Source organism: Schistocerca americana, chromosome 4, assembly GCF_021461395.2.
Source record: "Schistocerca americana isolate TAMUIC-IGC-003095 chromosome 4, iqSchAmer2.1, whole genome shotgun sequence".
Classification (NCBI taxonomy): Eukaryota; Metazoa; Arthropoda; class Insecta; order Orthoptera; family Acrididae; genus Schistocerca; species Schistocerca americana.
Window position 1 is genome coordinate 802,320,291 of NC_060122.1, and position 23,144 is coordinate 802,343,434.

Genomic DNA, 23,144 nt, shown 5'->3' on the forward strand with positions numbered 1-23,144 from the left:
ATGTGATGCTGCAGGAGAATGTTGGAAGTTAGGTGGTTAGATCGAATAAGAAGTGAAGTGGTAGTGAACGGAGTTGGGGAGAAAGGAAGTTTTTAGCAGAACCTGACTAGAAGAAGAAATCATTTGAGAAGATAGATCCTCAATCATCAAGGAATCGTCAATTTGGTAACTGAAGAAAGAGTGTCGGGTAAAAATTGTAGAAGGAGAACACAGTGGACAGGTTCATATGAATGTAGGTTAGGCAGAAATGAAGAAGCCTGACCAGTATCGACTAGTGTGGAGAGCTGTATCAAACCACTCTTCATATCGAAGGCAAAAATAACAACAAATAATGAGGATGTACTGAACAGAATTAGAGAGAAAAGGAATTTGTGGGACAACTTGACTAGGAGGAGGCATCGGTTGGTAGGACACGTCCTGAGGCATCAAGCGACCAGCAGTTTAGTATTGGAGGGAGACTTGGAGGGTGAAAATCGTAGAGGGAGACCAAGAGCTAAGCAGATTCAGAAGCATGTAGGTTGCAGTAGTTATTCGGAGATGAACAGGCTTGCAGAGGATAGAATAGCGTGGCGAGCTGCATCACACCGGGCTCTGGGCTGAATACCACAACAAGAACAACAGTTTGCAACCCTTTTACCACAAAACTACCAATGCGACCTAACAGTCTGAAGTGAAGGGTGTCTTTGAAACAGATGTGTAAACCTTAGCGTGAAACGTATTACATCACCATGGGCAAATTCAAACTGATGTTGTGTTGCTTGCATTTGGGTCACAAATACCTAACTGAATTTTTTTTTTTTTTTTTTTTTTTTGTAGGTTTTGTCCAGATCTGTGCTTGGGCGCCACTGTGCGGCGGTCACGTACAATGACGTGCGCGAAGCGTCGGCGGTGAGGCGTCGGTCACGGCGAGATGAAGACGTTGTCGCCGAGTGGCTGAGGCCGCCGACAAGTGAAGGCGAGCGGCCGCGTAATTGGCTGACTCATTAACCCCGGGCAGCACTCGCCGGCAATTACGCGCCGCCACGCGCAATTAAATCAATTTTGTCGAGTAACCGAGTGAGACATTGGCCTCACGCAACTGCGGGAGGGGGCAGGCTACCGGCCTTCGCTCCGTGATTTGTGCTAACTGCGCCGTGATGTGTTCGCGCGTGTGTCGGGGCGTATTTATGGAGTGGGAAACACATTACGATCGCGCTAATTTGTACGGATGACGGTGTCAAGTACTGCGGAGCCGCTACCGTGGTTCACGCTCGTTAACGCCGCACGTGTAACGTGCTGTTACAACGCGATTTCCGACTTACGGAGACTGCCAACGGAGCTCTTACTGCAGTGCGGGCCTCGTCATGCACTGTGACCCCATCTTACTCTGCAGTGGTGATTATGACTTCTTGTCAATACTCTTTCACTCTACATTCTACCTCCAGCATTCTGTCCTCTGATTGGCGAGAGAATGACGCTCTTGCTGTTGTGCTTTACGCCACTGCATATGAATTTGAAGATTCAAGGTCTGATTCCCACTCAGCGTGTCAGATATGCTGTTAGACATGCCTGTAAAAAAACGAAAACAATGGTCTAACAAAACAATGGTCTAACTCCGGTGATCGAAATTTTCCTTGAATAAAGTGCTTCCCACAACCTGTCAATGAGAACGGGGAAACCAAAGAACGGTACCGATTTTTATCTTCAGTGAAAAAATACTCGGACGTAATTCATTCCTTGTACATCACCATTGGGCGGTATTCAATGGAAAGGTAACTACAAACAGAGTACGTGCGTTATTCGGAAAGTAAGGTCCGATGGTGTTCGAAATGGAAACCACTGTGGAAGTCCAACGGAGCTTTGCACAGATGCGTTGGGCGATGCCTGTAATATGCCTGTCGATCGCGACACGTTCATCTTTTCAGTTCTGAGCACACAGTGAGCATGTAAAGACGCTTAGAACAATAGTGTCTCCCACCAAGGGCGATGGTCTGGTATGAGATTTCGCCTGATGTCATGCAGCCCACATAACATACCTGTCACGTGTTTCCTTCTTCATGACGATTCTCGGCCGCACTCTGCAGGGGCAATGAAGATGCTCCCGCAGAGTTTTCGATGGGAAATGTTTGATCACCACAACACAGCCCGTAATTGACTCTTCCTGAGTTTCGTCTCCACTCACATGAACAGCTGGCTATGAAGACAACGTTCTGGCACAGACAGCGAGATGTACCGGGTGACCAAAAAGTCAGTACAAATTTCTAAACTTAATAAACCACGGAATAATGTAGATAGAGAGGTAAAAATTGACACACATGTTTGGAATGACATGGGGTTTTATTAGAACAAAAAAAAAGTTTACAAAATGTCCGACAAATGGCGCCGGACAGCAAAACGTCAGTGACTGCGCGTGACGGGTGAGAGGTTCGCCGATATGTTACAGAATCGCATCATCCCCAGCCTGCTTGATAAACACCTGCAGGAACGTACGGTTTTTATGCAGGATGGCGCTCCACCCCATATTGCTAGACGCGTGAAAGATCTCTTGCGCGCGTCGTTCGGTGATGATCGTGTGCTCAGCCGCCACTTTCGTCATGCTTGGCCTCCCAGGTCCCCAGACCTCAGTCTGTGCGATTATTGGCTTTGGGATTACCTGAAGTCGCAAGTGTATCGTGATCGACCGACATCTCTAGGGATGCTGAAAGACAACATCCGAAGCCAATGCCTCACCATAGCTCCGGACATGGTTTACAGTGCTGTTCATAATAATATTCCTCGACTACAGCTATTGTTGAGGAATGACGATGGACATATTGAGCATTTCCTGTAAAGAACATCATCTTTGCTTTGTCTTACTTTGTTATGCTAATTATTGCTAGTCTGATCAGATGAAGCGCCATCTGTCGGCCATTTTTTGAACTTTTGTATTTTTTTGGTTCTAATAAAACCCCATGTCATTCCAAGCATGTGTGTCAATTTGTACCTCTCTATCTACATTATTCCGTGATTTATTCAGTTTTCAAATTTATACTGACTTTTTGATCACCCAGTAGATCATCGTAGTGAAGTGCCAGGAAGCACAGGTGGCTGCCTTCTATGACGAGGGTATTGGAAAGTTGGTGCAACGCTGCGACAAATGTCCCTAATCTGAGTGGCCATTAAGCCGGGACGTAGCAGGAAGGTGCAGCTAACTGTTGCGAGTAAAACATTTTTCATTTTCACAGTGGTTTCCATTTTGCGACTGATCGGACCTTACTTTCTGAATAGGCTTCGTATATTCAGTAGGTTCTGCAAGCTCTTGAGTGGCATTCCAGCAGACTGAAAAACTACATGGTTATGGGGAAATGCGAAGCTTGAAATACAAATCACAGGTTAATGAGGTCCTTCTGCACACGACACAACACAAAATATTGTACGTCTTTTTTTAATCCGACAGTTCCGCCCGAAACTTAAACTTTCATCGAATTAACAAATAAGAGACAATTAATGGCGAGGACGTCACAATATATCCCTTTTTGACTTCAGCATGAGCCCACTCTACGTGAGTTCCACATCTCTTTCTAGATAAGCCAAATATCTTTCACAAATTTTTTATAGTGTGGCTGACGAAGACCCCAAGACTCCCTCTCGAGCCGTAACTCAGTAGCTGGTTCTTGCACGATCTATATTCCTCGTATTACGTGGTTATTAAGCTTTTCGAACTAGCTATTTGATGTTTACGAGTCAAGGTGAATCTTGGCACAAAGAATCTTCTGTTGTTCTTCTCGTACGTCAGGTATTCTTTATGGGAAACACCAACAGAAGCTACAGTAGCTTGCCTTCCTTGAGTGATTTTTGCCAAATCGGTCAGCTGCGCGAATGCCTTAAACTGTCAACGAACATTAATGAATCAAAGTCTCAATAATGGCGCGGACGTCGCTATATAGCACTTTTAGCCTTCTAGAGGAGGTCCTTGTCTCTGTGTCCTACACAAATTTGATACACTGTGCCTGGGGATGACCCCAGGAATCTTCTCGAGCACCTGGTCCTCGCGCTTGAAAAACATCGACGGTCCGTGCGAGCGGCCACGGCCACCCTCGCCGCCGCCCACGCCGCCCCCGGCCGCGGCTCACGGCGTGGTGGGGGCGTCAGACGCGTCAGCGAAGCAGGGCCGCAGCAGCGGCCAGCCTAGCAGAGCCGACCCCGGGGGCGGGCCGGCGGCGCGCTGCTAGTAGAGGTCGGCGAAGCTGAGCGGCTGCGCCGGCACCGGCGGCTGGTGCTGGTGCTGCTGCTGGTGGTGGTGGTGGTGCGGGTGGTGGTGCTGGTGCAGGTCCTCGGGCGTGGGCGGCGGCGGCAGGCTGTTGCTGTCGCCCAGCAGCACCGACGGCGGCCCCACCGACGGCGGCCCGCCCCCGCCGCCGCCACCCCCGCCGCCCGCGCCGCCCCCGCCTTGGCCGGGGCCCCCCTGTCCGCCTCCCTCCTGCCGCATCAGGTTCCTCCGCCATTTGGCGCGCGCGTTCTGGAACCATACCTGCAACCGGAGGGACAGTCAGTCGCCTCGTAAGATAACACTTGTGAGGTGGTCATATATTTTTGATTTTTTTATGTCATCGATGTCAGAGACATAACAAGTTATGTTACTTTGGTCTTGATGACGCTGTGGTTTATCGACTAATAAAGTCATCAGAAGATCAAAACAAACAGCAACACGATTTAGAAAAGACAACTGAATTCAATCTTTATATTGAGCAAGCAGTGAAGGAAACAAAAGAAAAATTCGGAGTAGGTATTAAAATCCATGGAGAAGAAATAAAAACTTTGAGGTTTGTTTTACAAAAGCGTAATGTGTAAAGAAGGGAAAGAAGAAAGGTGGAAGGAGTATATAGAGGAAATACACAGGGGCGATGTTCTTGAGGACAATATCATGGAAATGGAAGAGGATGTAGATGAAGATGAAATTGGAGATATGATACTGCGTGAAGAGTTTGACAGAGCACTGAAAGACCTAAGTCGAAACAAGGCCTCGGGAGTAGACAACATTCCATTAGAACTACTGACAGCCTTGGGAGAGCCAGTCCTGACAAAATTCTACCATCTGGTGAGCAAGATGTTTGAGACAGGCGAAATTCCCTCACACTTCAAGAAGAATATAACAATTCCAATCCCAAACAAAGCAGGTGTTGACAGATGTGAAAATTACCGAGCTATCAGTTTAATAAGTCGCAGCCGCAAAATACTAACGCGAATTCTTTACAGGCGAATGGATAAACTGGTAGAAGCCGACCTCGGGGAAGATCAGTTTGGATTCCGTAAAAAATGTTGGAACACGTGAGGCAATATTGACACTACGACTTATCTTAGAAGAAAGATTAAGGAAAGGCAAACCTACGTTTCTAGCATTTGTAGACCTAGAGAAAGCTTTTGACAATGCTGACTGGAATACTCTCTCTCAAATTCTGAAGGTGGCAGGGGTAAAAGACAGGGAGCGAAAGGCTGTTTACAATTTGTACAGAAACCAGATGTTAGTTATAAGAGTCGAGGGGCATGAAAGGGAAGCAGTGGTTGGGAAGGGAGTGAGACAGGGTTGTAGCCTCTCCCCGATGTTATTCGATCTGTATATTGAGCAAGTAGTAAAGGAAACAAAAGAAAAATTCGGAGTAGGTATTAAAATCCACGGAGAAGAAATAAAAACTTTGAGGTTCGCCGATGACATTGTAATTCTGTCAGAGACACCAAAGGACTTGGAAGAGCTGTTGAACGGAATGGATAGTGTCTTGAGAGGATATAAGATGAACATCAACAAAAGCAAAACGAGGATAATGGAACGTAGTCGAATTAAGTCGGGTGATGCTGAGGGAATTAGATTAGGTAATGAGACACTTTAAGCAGTGAAAGAGTTTTGCTATTTGGGGAGCAAAATAACTGATGATGGCCGAAGTAAAGAGGATATAAAATGTAGGCTGGCAATGGTAAGGAAAGCGTTTCTGAAGAAGAGAAATTTGTTACCATCGAGTATAGATTTAAGTGTCAGGAAGTCGTTTCTGAAAGCATTTGTATGGAGTGTAGCCATGTATGGAAGTGAAACATAGACGATAAATATTTTGGACAAGAAGAGAATAGAAGCTTTCTACATGTGGTGCTACAGAAGAATGCTGAAGATTAGGTGGGTAGATCACATAACCAACGAGGAGGTATTGAATAGAATTGGGGAGAAGAGGAGTTTGTGGCACAACTTGACTAGAAGAAGGGATCGGTAGGTAGGACATGTTCTGAGGCATCAAGGGATCACCAATTTAGTATTGGAGGGCAGCGTGGAGGGTAAAAATCGTAGAGGGAGACCAAGAGATGAATACACTAAGCAGATTCAGAAGGATGGATGTAGGTTGCAGTAGGTACTGGGAGATGAAGAACCTTGCACAGGATAGAGTAGCATGGACAGGTGCATAAAACCAGTCTCAGGACTGAAGAGCACAACAACAACAACCACAACAACATCTGAATGGTGCGAAAAGCGGCAGTTGACCCTAAATAACGAACAATGTGAGGTCATCCACATGAGTGCTAAAAGGAACTCCTTAAAATTCGGTTACATGATAAATCAGTCTAATCTAAAAGCCGTAAATTCAACTAAATACCTAAGTATTACAGTTACGAACAGTTTAAATTGGAAGGAACACATAGAAAATGTTGTGGAGAAGGCTAACCAAAGACTGCGTTTTATTGGCAGGACACTTAGAAAATGTAACAGCTCTGCTAAGGAGACTGCCTACACTACGCTTGACGTCCTCCTTTAGAGTACTGCTGCGCCGTGAGGGATCCTTACCAGATAGGACTGACAGTGTAAATCGAAAAAGTTCAAAGAAAGGTAGCACGGTTTGTGTTATCGCGAAATATGGGAGAGAGTGTCACGGAAATGATACAGAATTTGGGCTGGACATCATGAAAAGAAAGGCGTTTTTCGTTGCGACGGAATCTTCTCACGAAATTCGAATCACCAACTTTCTCCTCCGAATGCGAAAATATTTTGTTGACACCAACCTACACAGGGAGGAACGATCACCAAGATAAAATAAGGGAAATCAGAGCTCGTACGGAAAGATATAGGTGTTCATTCTTCCCGTGCGCTATACGAGATTGGTATAATAGAAAATTGTGAAGGTGGTTCGATGAAGCCTCTGCAGCTACTTAAATGTGATTTGCAGAGTATACATGTAGATGTAGATGTTGATGGTTATGATGATGTTTGGTCTGTGGGCGCTCGACTGCTTGGTCGTCAGCGTCTGTACATATTCCCAATCTGTGCACAGTCCAATCTAGCACTTTCACGAATGATGATGGAATGATAGAACAACACAAACACCGGCACTGTCTTTGCGCCTTCACAGTGTGATACAATCTTAGTTGAACTGTGGTAGGTGATTGACATACACTGAAACGCCAAAAAATTGGTATAGGCATGCCTATTCAAATACAGAAACATGGAAATAGGCAGAATACGGCACTGCGGCCCGCAACGCCTATATAAGACAACAAGTGTCTGGCGCAGTTGTTAGATCGGTTACTGTTGTTACAATGGCACGTTATCAATATTTAAGTGAGTTTGAACGTGGTGTTATAGTCACCGCACGAACGATGGCTCACAGCATCTCAGAGGTAGCGATGAAGTGGGAATTTTCCCGCACGTGAACATCAGGAATCCGGTAAAACATCACATCTCCGAAATAGCTGCGGCCGCAAAAAGATCCTGCAAGAACGGCACCAACGACGACTGAAGAGAATCGTTCAGCGTGACAGAAGTGCAGCCCTTCCGCAAATTGCTACAGATTTCAATGCTGGGATATCAGCAAATAACAGCGTGTGAACCATTCAACGAAACATCATTGATATGCGCTTTCGGAACTGAACGCCCATTCATGTGTCCTTTGATTACAGCACGACACATAGCTTTACGCGTCGACTGGGCCTGTCAACACCGACATTGGCCTGTTGATGACTGGAAACATGTAAACATGTTGCGTGGTCGAACGAGTCTCGTTTCAAATTGTATCTAGCGGATGGTTTCAAATTGTATCGAGCGCATGGACGTATGGAGACAACCTCATGAGTCCATGGACGTTGCAGGCCAGCAGGGGACTGTTCAAGCTGGTTCAAGTTCTGTAATGGCATGGGGCGTGTGCAGTTGCAGTGATATGCAACCCCTGATACGTCTAGATACGACTATGGCCGTTGAGACGTACGTAAGCATCCTGTATGATCACCTGCATTCATTCAGGTCCCATGTGCAATCCGACGGTCCTGGGCGATTCCAGCAGGACAATGCGACACCCTACACGTCCAGAATTGCTACCAAGTGGCTCCAAGAACACTCTTCTGAGTTAAAACACTTCTGCTGATGACCAAACTCCCCAGACACGCCGGCCGGAGTGGCCGAGCGGTTAAAGGCGCTACAGTCTGGAACCGCACGACCGGTACGGTCGCAGGTTCGAATCCTGCCTCGGGCATGGATGTGTGTGATGTCCTTAGGTTAGTTAGGTTCAAGTAGTTCTAAGTTCTAGGGGACTTATGACCACAGCAGTTGAGTCCCATAGTGCTCAGAGCCATTTGAACCACCATTTTCCCCAGACACGAACATTATTGAGCACATCTCGGATGTCTTGCAACATGCTGTTTAGAAGTGATCTCCACTCCATCCTACTCTTACGGATTTATGGAGAGACCTGCCGGATTCAAGGTGTCAGTTGCCTCCAGCTCTACTTCACACATTAGTCGACTCCATGCCACGTCGTGTTGTGGCACATCTGCGTGCTCGCAGGGGCCTTGAACGATATTAGGCAGGTGAACCAATTTCTTTGGATCTTCAGTGCTATGTGCATTTGTCACTGAATCTGTCAGATGAGAAAGGACAGTAAGGGCGAGTATGATGCGTTCATTGAAAAATGGAAGGAATATAAATTTTGAATGCCGTTATTTTTGATGAGAAGTTTGAGGCAAGACTGCAGCACCGCGCAGCTAAGAATGATTATTGTCAGCTAGTTAACTCAGAGTTACGAGAAAGACCGCCCCACTTGCCTGAATAGTGGATATGCGTAATAATTGATTAAGGTCTTTGATTTTTATAGAAAATCTATGTTAACTTTGTACCCTTTTTAGATCATTATTCACTTTGTTAAGCTTACTATTGTTCAGGCCAATGTAATGTGTAAAGATCACACGAATTATTATTCAGTTTGTTTGAATATACATTTATTCCAAAATCGTTGTCTTGGCATATCATCTCACAGTGATGCTTACTCTCCTTCCCCTTGAGGCATTAACACATGCAACAGTTGGGACATGTACCTAGAAACAGAAATCTGGTTTACCCGGTGCCTGCTTGCTCTTTGCTGCTGTACTTTCGAGAAATCTGCAACAATGTTGTCGAGACGCGAGGTAAGTGGAAATTTTAATTAATACCAGATAACTGTTTTACTTCCGTTGTGCATTTAATGCAAAGTCAAGTTGCATTTGGATCAGTTACAGCTCGGTTCATATTAGGTTCTGTAAAACTGGGCTAAATTTCAGACAGAAACCAATGCAGAGGGCAACTCACACACTTCCTGGCAGCACACTTGTCGACATTGTACGTCACCAGCAAGTTTCCTTTATGTGGAGGAAGGACGCCATGTCCAGCCTGCGGATGACGAAGGCCAACAGGCATATTCCATACCCTTCCGGAAAGCTTATGACTGTGATATACTATAGACTCTTAACAAAGGCCCGAGTATGTGGTATAGGTTCTCAGACAACTGACTCGAAGACTTCTTGATTAATGGACAGCGAGCGGAGACAAATGTATCATCAGGAGTGCTCCAGGAAAATGTGATCAGACGGCTCTTGCTCTTTGTACAGGATGTCTCAGGAGAAGTGCTCAGTATTCGGGAATGTGACACGAAAGTCCATTCGAGGCCAGAAAGCTGGTAGATACGAGCCCTTAAATGCATACCTTAAGAGGAATCAGCACTTCTGTATCTTTGATACTATGAAACACATCTCTTCTAATCCAAGTTCCTTGCTTTCCATATTTTAATGGACAAAAACGAGACAAAAGGGTCCAGTAAACCTCATCTCTAAAGTTCGTATCTTGAGAACTATGACAACTTGTTCATCTTCGCTACAGTGAAACACTTCCTTTTACTGAGCAACAGCTCCTAGGTGATGCATTTGAGCATCAATGTTTATTAGACCGTTCTTTCTTCCTTTGAATCATAATACCTTCTCCCCAGATATGGAAAATATGGAAAATAATGGTTCAAATGGCTCTGAGCACTATGGGACTTCTGAGGTCATCAGTTCCCTAGAATTTAGAACTACTTAAACCTAACTAACCTAAGGACATCACACATATCCATGCCCGAGGCAGGATTCGAAGATGCGACCGTAGCGGTCGCGGGGCTCCAGAGTGTAGCGCCTGGAAAATAATGGATTTGTTTCACAGTATCGAAGATAAAGAAGTGCTCATAGCTCTTGTGTTGTGCATTTTAGAGGCCATGTTTACTAGACTTGTTTGCTTCGATTGATCGTTCTTGTCATACCCCTCAATAATGCCCTTTCCTCCGGAGAGACCCAGTATACGAGGGTTGGAACTTTAATAGTGTCAACTATTTATTTACAGCTCGCACAGAATAGACACGTGTTTCAAAGTCTTACTGACCTTCAAAGTAGTCACCAGAATTGTGGATAAGCCATTGCCAGCTATGTGGAAGTCGTAGGATACTCTTAGCAGTGCCAGTTGTGTTGACAGTTCGAGCGGCGCGGTCTATTGCCCGACCAATTTGTAGCAGTTCTGAAGCGAATGCCGTGAAGTGTTTCCTTCATTTTAGAAATCGAGTTGAACTCACGAGGGCTTAAGTCAGGCGCGGTTCACGTGAAAAAGTTTCCCCCATGATTATGGCCGCACGACGGGAATTAACAGACTTCGAACGCGGAATGGTAGTTGGTGCTAGACGAATGGGACGTTCTATTTCGGAAATCGTTACGGAATTCAATATTCCGAGATATAGTGCCAAGAGCGTGTCCAAAATACCAAATTTCAGGCATTACTTCTCACCACGGGCAACACAGTGGCCAACGGCCTTCACTTAACTACTAAGAGTAGCGGCTTTGCATAGTACTGTCGGTGCTAGGAGACAAGCAACGCTGCAGGAAATAACCGCAGAAATCAAAGTGGGATGTACAACGACCGTATTCGTTAGGGCACTATGTAAAATTTGGTGTTAATGAGCCATGGCAGCAGACAACTGACGCGAGTGCCTCTGCTAACAAAACGACATCGTCTGCAGCGCCTTTCCTGGGCTCGTGACCGTACTGGTTGGTCCCTAATGAACTGTAAAACCGTGGCTGCTCAAATGGGTTCCAATTTCCATGGACCCAAGTTGGGAACAAGGCACTGTGTAAGCTGGTGGTGGCTCCATAATGGTGTGGGCTCTGTTTACGTGGAATGGACTGGGTCGTCTGGTCCAACTGAACCGACCATTGACGGGAAATGGTTATGTTCGATTACATGAAGACCATTTTCACCCATTCATGGACTTCATCTTCCCAAACAAAGATGTCGCGTCACAGGGCCACAGCTGTTCGCGACTGGTTCGAAGAACATTCTGGACAATTCGAGCGAATGGTTTGGCCACCCGGATCGCCCGACATGAATCGCATCTAACATTTATGGAACATAATTGAGAAGTCAGTTCGTGCACAATATCATGGACTCGGCAACATATTCGCAATTATGGACGACCGTAAAGGCGGTATGAGTCAGTATTTCTACAGGGGCATCCAACGACTTGTTGAGTCCACGCCACGTCCGGCAGAAAAAGGCTGGGCTCGGTATTGTGAGATACCCCATGACTTTTCTCACGTCAGTGTATTTACACATTCGTTTTTCCCTCGTCCGATTTGCGAGTGGGATAGGAAAGGGTTTTACCAGCAGCAATACAACGTCCACTGCGTCATGCACCATACATGACCTGCAGAATATGTATGTCGTTGTAGAGTTAGACGTAGATGATGCACAGGTCTCTCTCTTATTATTCTAAATGTATGGTGGTCTAGACTTACTACTATGGCTATTCATGAATTTTTAATTATCACCCCCAGAAAATAGAGTTACATAACTAATTTCTTGTTTATTTGGAGGTACACATGGTAATCCCCGCATTACACTACTGCAGCACGTCGCATGAATCCATCCTGAACTGGTACAGGAGAACAGCTACTGTCGTAGTTGTTGTTGTTGTTGTGGTCTTCAGTCCAGAGACTGGTTTGATGCAGCCCTTCATGCTACTCTACCCTGTGCAAGCTTCTTCATCTCCCAGTACCTGCTGCAGCCTACATCCTCCTGAATCTTAGTGTACTCATCCCTTGGTCTCCCTCTTCAATTTTTACCCTCCACGCTGCCCTCCAATACTAAATTGGAGATCCCTTCATGCCTCAGAATATGTCCTACCAACCGATCTCTTCTTCTAGTCAAGTTGTGCCACAAATTTCTCTTCTCTCCAAGTCTATTCAATACCTCCACATTAGTTATGTGATCTACCCATCTAACCTTCAGCATTCTTCTGTAGCACCACATTTCGAAAGCTTCTATTCTCTTCTTGTCTAAACTATTTATCGTCCACGTTTCACTTCCATACATGGCTACACTCCATACAAATACTTTCACAAACGACTTCCTGACATTTAAATCTAAATTCGATGTTAACAAATTTCTCTTCTTCAGAAACGCTTTCCTTACCATTGCCAGTCTACATTTTATATCCGAACTGCAACTATGCCCCATCATACGTCAGTGTCGTAAAGTGGCGCAGTCGTTTCCAGTTTGTGGTCAGTCAACTACGAATGACGAAAATCGAAGTGGCAGACCATCTCTCTGTGGAGAATCGGGAGCCGGCTGAGAAGTAGAGGGCCTAGTGTTCGGAGGCGGGCGATCCACAATAGGGTGTTAGTGTAAAAAGGGAAAATCACTCATGGGTCACTGTCCAACAATTGCACGACATTTTGAGCATGACAGATGTTGGATCGCGTGATAACTCATAGCCATTTTAAAATCCTGGTCAACAGAAGCAGCAGCGATGATTTTAGACCGTGCAAGATCAATTTATATACCTTCTGTAGGCAGAATCAGGACCTCGAGACGTTTTGTCGTCAAAATAATTCTCTTTGAATTTGTGGTAAAGACTATGGAGCCAAACCGCTTAGGTCATCGGTCCCTAGGCTTGCGCACTACTTAATCTAACTTAAACTAATTTATCCTGAGGACAACACACACACCCATGCCCGAGGGAGGACTCAAACCTCCGACGGGGGGGAGCCGCCGAGCCGTGACAAGACGCCTCAGACCGCACGGCTACCTCGCGCGGCAATAATTCTCTGTTCGCCTCCACTCCACTTATAGAGGGGATTTCACAACGTCTATTACAGTCTTCCATGCGCTGTAGAAGATACTTAGTAGGTAAATTCTTCATGAGAAACCCATGCTTGGAAATGTCTTGTCTTGGCACAAAATTGGTTTTAATGTCGGATCACTTAGACGGCTGTGTGACTGATTTTCAGCATAGACAAGTGATTTATACGTTAGTTAAAGTGACATACTTAAGTGAAACTGTGACACAGTTTCAACTTACACAGGTGACTTACATGACAGTTAATAATACAAAGGCCGGCCGTAGTGGCCGAGCAGTTCTAGGCGCTACAGTCTGGAGCCGCGCGACCGCTACGGTCGCAGGTTCGAATCCTGCGTCGGGCATGGATGTGTGTGATGTCCTTAGGTTAGTTAGGTTTAAGTAGTTCTAAGTTCTAGGGGACTGATGACCTCAGAAGTTAAGTCCCATAGTGCTCAGAGCCATTTGAATAATACAAAGAAGTGATGATGCTAATATTGTTGTGGCGGAATGATGGTGCTGATGAAAAAGAATCATCTTTACAATGGAGGATAAAAAATCTTTGCAGTCGTGGGTTCACAAAGAACAGCAGGCGGCGTAAAGTACTGGACTGGGACAGCGGGGGGTGGGGGGAGGGCTAGGGGTAGGCATTCTTATAGAGGGGGAATAAGACTGTCACTCCGGTCCCAACAACGAACCAACATCGTTCATATGTGTTAGAAATGCAACATAGATCTACAGAAATCAGTCACTTAATTGTGAACTGTATACTACACCCTCTTTCTTCTTAGCTCACACAGCTCCTTTAAGGAAATTCGCTCATCGGAGCGATTATAATTAGAGTTATGTGCCGCCCCTTAACTCTCTCAAGACTGCTGTTTAATACTCACATGAACGACAGCGAAAATAATATAGCCTATATGACCGTACTTGTGTACCGTTTAATGTGGAAACTGAAGAGCCATGGGCGAAGTGAAAGAAACCTTCAGCGTAGGTGAAAAGATAAACGGGAAAGAACAAAACGATTAATGTACAGGAGTCGCAATTACAGTAACCATTGTTACTTCGGATCATAAAAACAGAAATCTAATACACGTAAAAATCGCCGAAGATACAGTACAATATGTAGGTTATATAGCTGCATGAAAATGTCCTATTTTAAAAGACACAACAATAGACGGTACCAGAAAAGAATATTTAATGCTACCTACATGTTCTAAGAGATTTCCTTCTGATAGAACTGTAGAAGACAGGAATAGTATAAGAAGACAAATACGCCATTGTAAAGCACAGTCGGTTTTTGTCCAAGTAGGTGTGCAAAATACAGTTGAAGAGAGTGAGCAATTTTATTACGGTTAGTAAATATTAGACTTGTGCTGTCAAATAGCGCCGACCGTTATAGCTGGAAAAAAAGGAAAAGCAAAAAAAATGAACAAATTTCCGCTTAACAAACGGACAGAATATTATCATATAACTTTCAGTATCATTTTACATTCTACCTTTCAGTAATTCCTCATATTTGTCCGTAAAATAAATGCGTCTGTTCAGATTTCCTATCACCCGTGGGTAGAGAGAACAGTTTACATCGTCATGGTTAATCATTCCATTAATAATCATCCCGTTGGATATATACACTACTGGCCATTAAAATTGCTACACCAGGCAGATGATCTGCTACAGACGCGAAATTTAACCGACAGGAAGAAGATGCTGTGATATGCAAATGATTAGCTTTTCACAGCATTCACACAAGGTAGGCGCCGGTGGCGACACCTACAAAGTGCTGACATGAGGAAAGTTTCCAACCGATTTCTCATGCACAAACAGCAGTTGGCCGGCGTTGCCGGGTGAAACGTTGTTGTGATGGCTCGTGTAAGGAGGAGAAATGCGTACCATCACGTTTCTGACTTTGATAAAAGTCGGACTGTAGCCTATCGCGATTGCGGTTTATCGTATCGCGACATTGCTGCTCGCGTTGGTCGAGATCTAATGACTGTTAGCAGAATATCGAATCGGTGGGTTCAGGAGGGTAATACGGAACGCCGTGCTGGATCCCAACGGCCTCGTATCACTAGCAGTCGAGATGACAGGCATCTTCTCCGCATGGCTGTAACGAATCTTGCAGCCGCGTCTCGATCCCTGAGTCAACAGATGAAAACGTTTGCAAGGCAACAACCATCTGAACGAACAGTTCGACGACGTTTGCAGCAGCATGGACTATCAGCTCGGAGACCATGGCTGTGGTTACCCTCGACGCTGCATCACAGACAGGAGCGCCTGCGATGGTGTACTCAACGACGAACCTGGGTGCACAAATGGCAAAACGTCATTTTTTCGAATGAATCCAGGTTCTGTTTACAGCATCATGATAGTCGCATCAGTGTTTGGCGACATCGCGGTGAACGCACATTGGAAGCGTGTATTCGTCGTCGCCATACAGGCGTATCACCCGGCGTGATGGTGTGGGGTGCCTTTGGTTACAAGTCTCGGTCACCTCTTGTTCGCATTGACGCCACTTTGAACAGTGGGCGTTATATTTCAGATGTGTTACGACCCTTGGCTCTACTCTTCATTCGATCCCTGCGAAACCCTACATTTCAGCAGGGTAATGCACGACCGCATGTTGCAGGTCCTGTACGGGCCTTTCTGGATACAGAAAATGTTCGACTGCTGCCCTGGCCAGCACATTCTCCAGATCTCTCACCAATTGAAAACGTCTGGTCAATGGTGGCCGAGCAACTGGCTCATCACAATACGCCAGTAACTACTCTTGATGAACTGTGGTATCATGTTGAAGCTGCATGGGCAGATGTACCTGTTCACGCCATCCAAGCTCTGTTTGACTCAATGTCCAGGCGTATCAAGGCCGTTATTGCGGCCAGAGGTGGTTGTTCTGGATACTGATTTCTCAGGGTCTATGAACCCAAAATACGTGAAAATGTAATCACATGTCAGTTCTAGTATAATATATTTGTCCAATGAATACTCGCTAATCATCTGCATTTCTTCTTTGTGTAGCAATTTTAATGGCCAGTAGTGTATTTTAACCACGTTACCACTGTTACCATGGGAATATTGTCAAAGTGCTGTGACAAGACATTCTGCAGGCGTCGTAGACAGCTGCTACAACAACTTCATAAATGAGTCTGTCGCTAATGACGCCACGCCTCACCTTGATGTGGGAAGACGCTGAAAATTACCGTCCAGATTTCCAACATCTGACAGTTGCGATTATTGTTGACTACTCGATCGGCACCGTTCAACTCCCCGAAGAATGTTCTGCGTTTCATTTACCTTCCGATATGTCTGTTGTTCCGATGCAACAAGGGTGAAGAAACAGACCGACGAAACTCAGTGTGTCGCATTTCACTGACAACGAGGTTTTATCGAGTGTTCTGTCTTTACATAACCGTCTCTAGTATTCTTGAACAGAAGTCATAGTATTCTCGTTGGAATAACTACAGACGATTGTCAGGTGAACGCACTCTTCGTGTGTAACTAGCTGAGGCCTCACAGTGCAGAATAACACTAATACAACTAAATGATTCACTCCTCTCTAACTCACTATCAGAACTGTAAGACTCATAAGCCAATCTCTTTGCACATAACTATGCAGTTTGTGTGGAATTGTAGTGTCCAGCATAGAAAATTTCGTACGCTTCACATACCTAAATTTGTGAAAAATATTAGAGTGAAGTTGACATTTATAACCTATTTTTCCTTCAAACGTTACACACTACCATCTCTTAAAGTGAGCCTGTTCTTCTGCAAAAACCCCACATAACGCGAGATAAACGAAAGTAACTACCTTAATACATTCACCTCCATAACTAAGTTAAGTGATTGATAATCAGCGAACAATATCAGGCACGGCGATAATGTGTTTTCTGTATGGTGCCTAAGTAGCGAGGTATCAGGGGTCACAGTGAAAACCAGGCATTAGTCATTGGTGGCACTTTGCGTGTGTAGATACCCCACACTTGCAGCAGACAGAACATCAGTATTGATGGCATGACAGTATGAATCTTGCAAGAACTCCCCATACTGTAGGTCAGGCCGTCCAGCGTAACTTGGACAATGCCTTCCACTGACTGAAAATTGCCCTTCGCAGGTGAGCAACAACTCATAGTGGCTGGATTAATGCTGCAGTTCTTCGCTCTGCAGGTCCCAAAACATTGACAGTAAAATTTACGTCCGGGGACCGGGCTGACCACTATAGAAGCTTGCTCTCATGTTTCAAATTCTCGTGCTCCAGGTCATCGCCAAGTCATCCACTATCATCATTGCTCACATGGAATGCAGATCCTCACAGACCATCAAAAAGAGGCACATACGACTCCCAGATATCATTCCTGTAGACCTCAGCCGTCGCAGTACCTCTGGAGATGTATGTGCTCTTATCATCACAGAGATCTAGATAAGATCAGTAGCACCGCTAATTACGTCCATTTCCACAAGACTGGCAGCACTGCGTAGTATCCCAGGGATGCACCTGACAAAATGAAAGACAGTACAACTTCCCAGCCGGTCGATGTGACCGAGCTGTTTTAGGCGCTTCAGTCGGGAACCGCGCTGCTGCTACGGTCGCAGGTTCGAATCCTGCCTCGGGCATGGATGTGTTTGATGTCGTTAGATTTAAGTAGTTCTAAGTCTAAGGGACTGATGACCTCAGATGTTAAGTCCCATAGTGCTTAGAGCCATTTGATTTATAACTTCCCAGTCAAATACGCGACTCATCGATGAACCAATCAGCAATCCATTGTACAGAGACCTTTACACGGACAGCACCTCATCACATTTTTCGAGCTAAGTGGAGCCTCTGAAGAGAGGAGTTCATCTTGCAGCTTGCCGATATTACAGGGCAGGCTCTTGTACTCGACAGTACTCACGCTAACATGAGATCTTTAGGGGGAAATATTGCGTTGGTTGAAAGTTTTATGACATTTGTGGCAAGATTATAATCCTGCCGCTATGGGTTGATGCATGTAACGGACCTTCCCAGTACTGGTGTGGAGTATTTTATCCTTACTATATTCTTTTTTATGGTGTGACAACTTCCAGTCCACCTAGGGCTACGTGTGGTCGATATTTAATCTGCTCGTAAGGAACTTCGTAGAAAAATGTTTCTGCTGCGCCATACAGCTTCCAAATTACTCGAACGCTGTATGCCAAATGCACGCAACGCGCAGTCACAATCACTACACCTAAGATTTCTTTTCACACTGTTTGTTCGCTGTAAAATAACACTAATAAGTCTCGTTCTGCCTTGACCGATACTCAGTGTTTTTCCGCGTTCATCTGCCACAGTTTAGTCCGCACAATGTCACTCCGTTTTCTCGGAGGTAGCCGGCGGATATGAATGAATTAACAATGACCTGTATGTAGGGTAGTCAGAAACAGTCTGAAAAGCGTGTAAGGATGTTACAGCGCAGATTGTGCTGATAAATGATTGCACCGTTTCCGGGTTAATTAGCATTGAAATTAGCCATGGCGCGAAAACGTGTTCTTAGTTTTGTTTCCTAAAACCGAACAAGATACCTATAGAAAAACTGGACATTGGACGTTAGTGAGGATAGAACCCGAGCCAAATGCTGAACAGCATCATCCGCTATCGTCTAAGCAGTGAGAACAACTGACGCGAACTGTATCACAGGGGCTGCTTAAACTGGCCCTCATAACGGCCTCATTGGCTAACTCCAATACTAATTAGCTCGGAAACGGCACAACGCGTCGAATTTGTTTCTTAACAATTATTTCTCAGGACAACCTCGCCTGGAACATCCTTACAAGGTTTTCCGATTGTTTTTGACCAGCCTCTGTATCAATAGAGATATAAATAAAAGTGACTTCTTTTAATTTCGTACCTGGAGGACTCGCTTCGACAGCCCCGTCTTCTGCGCGAGCTGCTTAAGATCTTTGGCGTCCGGGTTCTGGTTGATGGCGAAGTAGGACTTCATGGTGCGCAGCTGGTGGTGCTTGAAGGACGTGCGCATGCGCTTGGTGCGCTGCTGCTGCTGCTGCTGGCCGGCCGGGTTCCCCGGTGACGTCACCGACGAGTCGTACCCCAGGGACTCCATGGACGACGACAGCTCCGAGGGGTGCAGCATCTCTGCAACACAGCACCAGCGCGGCCTGTAGCGCGTCCCAAGTGTGACGTTGGGGCGGCGTGCATGCCTATCTGGTGCGAGAGCGCCGCCATCAGCGAGGGATGCGGGGGGAGCACTCCAGCATTCGTCAGGGAAAAAGGGAGAGTGGTACAGTGAGCAGTGTGGCTCTGCTAAGATTGCTTCTGAAGACCGAAATATTTTATGTTACTTTCATCGACGTCTTTCAAATATAGAAATTCTTCCAATCCATATGTAGCATACAGCAAACCAGGTCTTAACAGTATTGGTTAAAAACAGTCTTGGTTGCAATTTTATTTTTTATTTTTTTCAACTACGAGTTTCGCCTTACTTAGGCATCTTCAGGTTGATCTTAATTTGATATTTCTTACTCGCTCCTGTGAACGGGAGGCGTTATGCAGATTTTGGAGTCACTCGCGTCCATCTAGAAAAGTTTTTACTGAGTTTAACGAAGGCAATGTTGGCCTGATGTATTCGACGATGCCCTTTGGCTACACTGTCTAAAGGATCGTTTTAAGAAATACCAAATTAAGATCAACCTGAAGATGCCTAAATAAGGCGAAACGCGTAGTTGAAAAATATAAAAAGAAACTAAAATTACAACCAATACTCTTTCAAATATTAAGATGTTTGAAAATTCCTGGCAGACAAAAACAATATGTGGACCCAGGACTCCAACTTGGGACCTTCCCCTTTTGCAAACAAGTGTTCTCCCATTGATGATGATGATGTTTCAGATTTTGGGGCGCACAACTGCGCGGTTATCAGCGCCCGTACAAGTTCCCAAACTTTACTCAGTCCAGTCTCGCCCTTTTGTGAATGATGAAACGATGAGGACAATACAAACACCCAGGCATCTCGAGGCAGGTGAAAATCCCTGACCCCGCCGGGAATGGAACCCGGGACCCCGTGCTCGGGAAGCGAGAACGCGACTGCGAGACCGCGAGCTAAGGACTGTTTTCCCGACTGAGCTATTCTAGGACGACTCAGGACCCGTTCCAAAAGCTTTACTTCCGCCAGTACTTCATCTCCTACCTTCCAAATCTTCTACGTACCTTGTGGAACCAGCACTCCTAGAAGAAAGGATACTATGGAGACATGGCTTGATTACAGTCTAGGTGACTGTTTCCAGAATGAATTTTCACTTTGCAGTGGAGTGTGTCCAAACTGAAACTTTCTAGAAGATTAACAGTGAGAAGCGGCCATAAATCGAAACTGGGACCTTTGCCTTTCGTAAGCAAGTGCCCTGCCGACTGAACTTTTTAAGTACGACATACAAACCACCCTCGCAAATTCACTTCCGCCAGTACCTCTCTCCTACCTTCCCAAGAGCACTTGCCTGCGAGGAACAAAGGTCTCAGTTTCGAGTGTCGGTACGACACAAGGTTTCAATTTGCCAAAAAGATTCCTAGCAGCATACACTCCGCTACAGAGTGTTGGCTGTAGTACAGTCTCGTACTCAGTGGTGACGTTATGGACCAATGCGGGATTTATACAGCGTACTTCCGTAAGAGCGTGCAAAAATGTAGCGGGGCATAGAGGATGCTCCACTAAACAATTGGAGGTAGAGAGCCTGGGGTTGGAGAAGCCAGGTTAAGGAGATAACAGGAATAAAATTACATTACTGTGTACTTTTTTATTTATACTAGTTACAGTTAAGTGCAAATACCATCAACGACACAATGAGCGTACCATTTGTGCCGAATCCTACAAAATGTGCTCAAACTGACGGCCATCAACCTCAATGCAAGCATGACATCGGCGAACAAGATTCTGACGCACCATGACAAATATTTCTGGTGTGTTTCGAATCACATCACACGCAGCTACAATTCTGGCAAATAACTCCATTCCCGTATCCACTGTGGTCTCATACACAAGTGACTTTAGCTATCCCCAAATGAAATAATAAAGTGGGTTCTGGCCAGGTGATCTCGCACGCCATGGAATAGAACATCCTCGTCCAATCCAGCGACCAGGAAATACAGCACTGAGATCGTTGCGGGCGTCCACACTGAAGTGAGGCGGTGCACCGTCATCTTGTATCCACGTCCTCTCAAGAGTAGCCAAGGGTACGTCCTCCAACAACTCAGGCAGAACTCTTTGCACGAACCGTAGTAATCAGGCTCCTCCTCTTTGCTTCCTTGCAGGAAATAAAGAACATCCATTTAAATAAACAGCTCAGTACGTGTGAACTTGTATCCACGTTGGCTGTAAATAAGCTGGAAAACAGTAGTGCTAGCCAAAGCGGTAGTCACGTTTACTTCCATATGTCCTTAAGCTGGCTTCTCCGACCTCAGGTTCACTACCTCAGATTGTTCAGTAGAGCATTCTCTATGGCCTGTTACATCTTTGCACATTCTTACGGAAACATCCCGTATACTGGACGGGCAATATAACGCATCACTGGCTGTGAGGTACCCCTAAAACTCCAGAAAACACACCACCGTGTTTTATAGCTACACGAGGCAAAGAGAGTTGAAGGTGTCTACGTTCTTTATTATTCCTACTCTGGAAAGGAGAATACGGTCTATGAAAGATTAGCGGTAACGTTAAAGTCCGCATTATTCTTGAGCACTTGCCAAAACTAATTGGGTGTGGAGGTTAGAGGAGGGGGCGGGAGGAGGCGGAGCGGAGAATACATAAAAGCACGAGGAATTTTGAAACATGTTTACTGGAAGACAAAGCGAATACATTGATGAAATAGAATTGACAATTCCGACAGCTAAATATTAAATTTGTAAAGATAACAGAACTAATAAAACGTTAAGTTTTACGACGAATTGTATAGTATTACTTGTAGACCGCCGGCCGTTGTGGCCCAGCGGTTCTAGGAGCTTCAGTCTGGAACCGCGCTGCAGCTACAGTAGCAGGTTCGAATCCTGCCTCGGGAATGGATGTGTGTGATGTACGTAGGTTAGTTAGGTTTAAGTAGTTCTAAGTCTAGGGGACTGATGACCTCAGATGTTAAGTCCCATAGTGCTTGGAGCCACTTGAACCATTTTAACATGTACACCATCCATAAAAACATGACGTTGAGATAAGGCTCAATTTAGAATTACGGCCGGCCAAAGTAAAAAATAATAATAATAATAATAATAAATGGTTCAAATGGCTCTGAGCTCTATGGGACTTAACTTCCAAGGTCATCAGTCCCCTAGAACTTAGAACTATTTAAACCTAACTAACCTACGGACATTACACACATCCATGTCCGAGGCAGGATTCGAACCTGCGACGTAGCGGTCGCGCCGTTCCAGACTGTAGCCCCGAGAGCCGCTCGGCCACCGTGGCCGGCGGCCAAAATCAGTTACAGAACTGCGAACTGAGCGAAGTCACGTATTCACAGTACTGGTAGCGTGATACGTTAACAATCTGATTAAAATATATGTGCTGTTGTACTACTCTTTATCAAAACGTCGTATGACTCAAACAATGTTCTCCGTTATTAACCAAGGCAGAAAAAAGTTCTGCGTAAACACAATTTACGTTTCTCCTCTGTCCGTATGGCACTACTAGGTTTCGGTTAAATGAAGTCAAAATTTATTTGAACTGCGCTGGAAACAGTCCTGAAAAAGTAAAAAGTAAATAAATAAATATCGTGAGACACACTGAAAATGGAAACAAAACAAAGATGGACGCTCTC

At 45.3% G+C, this 23,144-nt stretch overlaps 1 protein-coding gene across 1 annotated transcript in view; it reads right to left on the minus strand.

The window, feature by feature from the left end:
- Positions 1 to 1,414: 1,414 nt before the first annotated feature.
- The window catches only part of LOC124613814 (LIM/homeobox protein Lhx2-like), a 352,891-nt gene continuing 331,161 nt past the window's right edge, over positions 1,415 to 23,144 (minus strand). The window contains exons 5-7 of the mRNA XM_047142536.1: positions 19,238 to 19,482; positions 4,408 to 4,489; positions 1,415 to 1,548 (exon numbers count right to left, since the gene is read on the minus strand). Of these exons, the coding sequence (XP_046998492.1) occupies positions 1,415 to 1,548; positions 4,408 to 4,489; positions 19,238 to 19,482 (461 nt within the window). The remainder of the gene's footprint in view (positions 1,549 to 4,407; positions 4,490 to 19,237; positions 19,483 to 23,144) is intronic.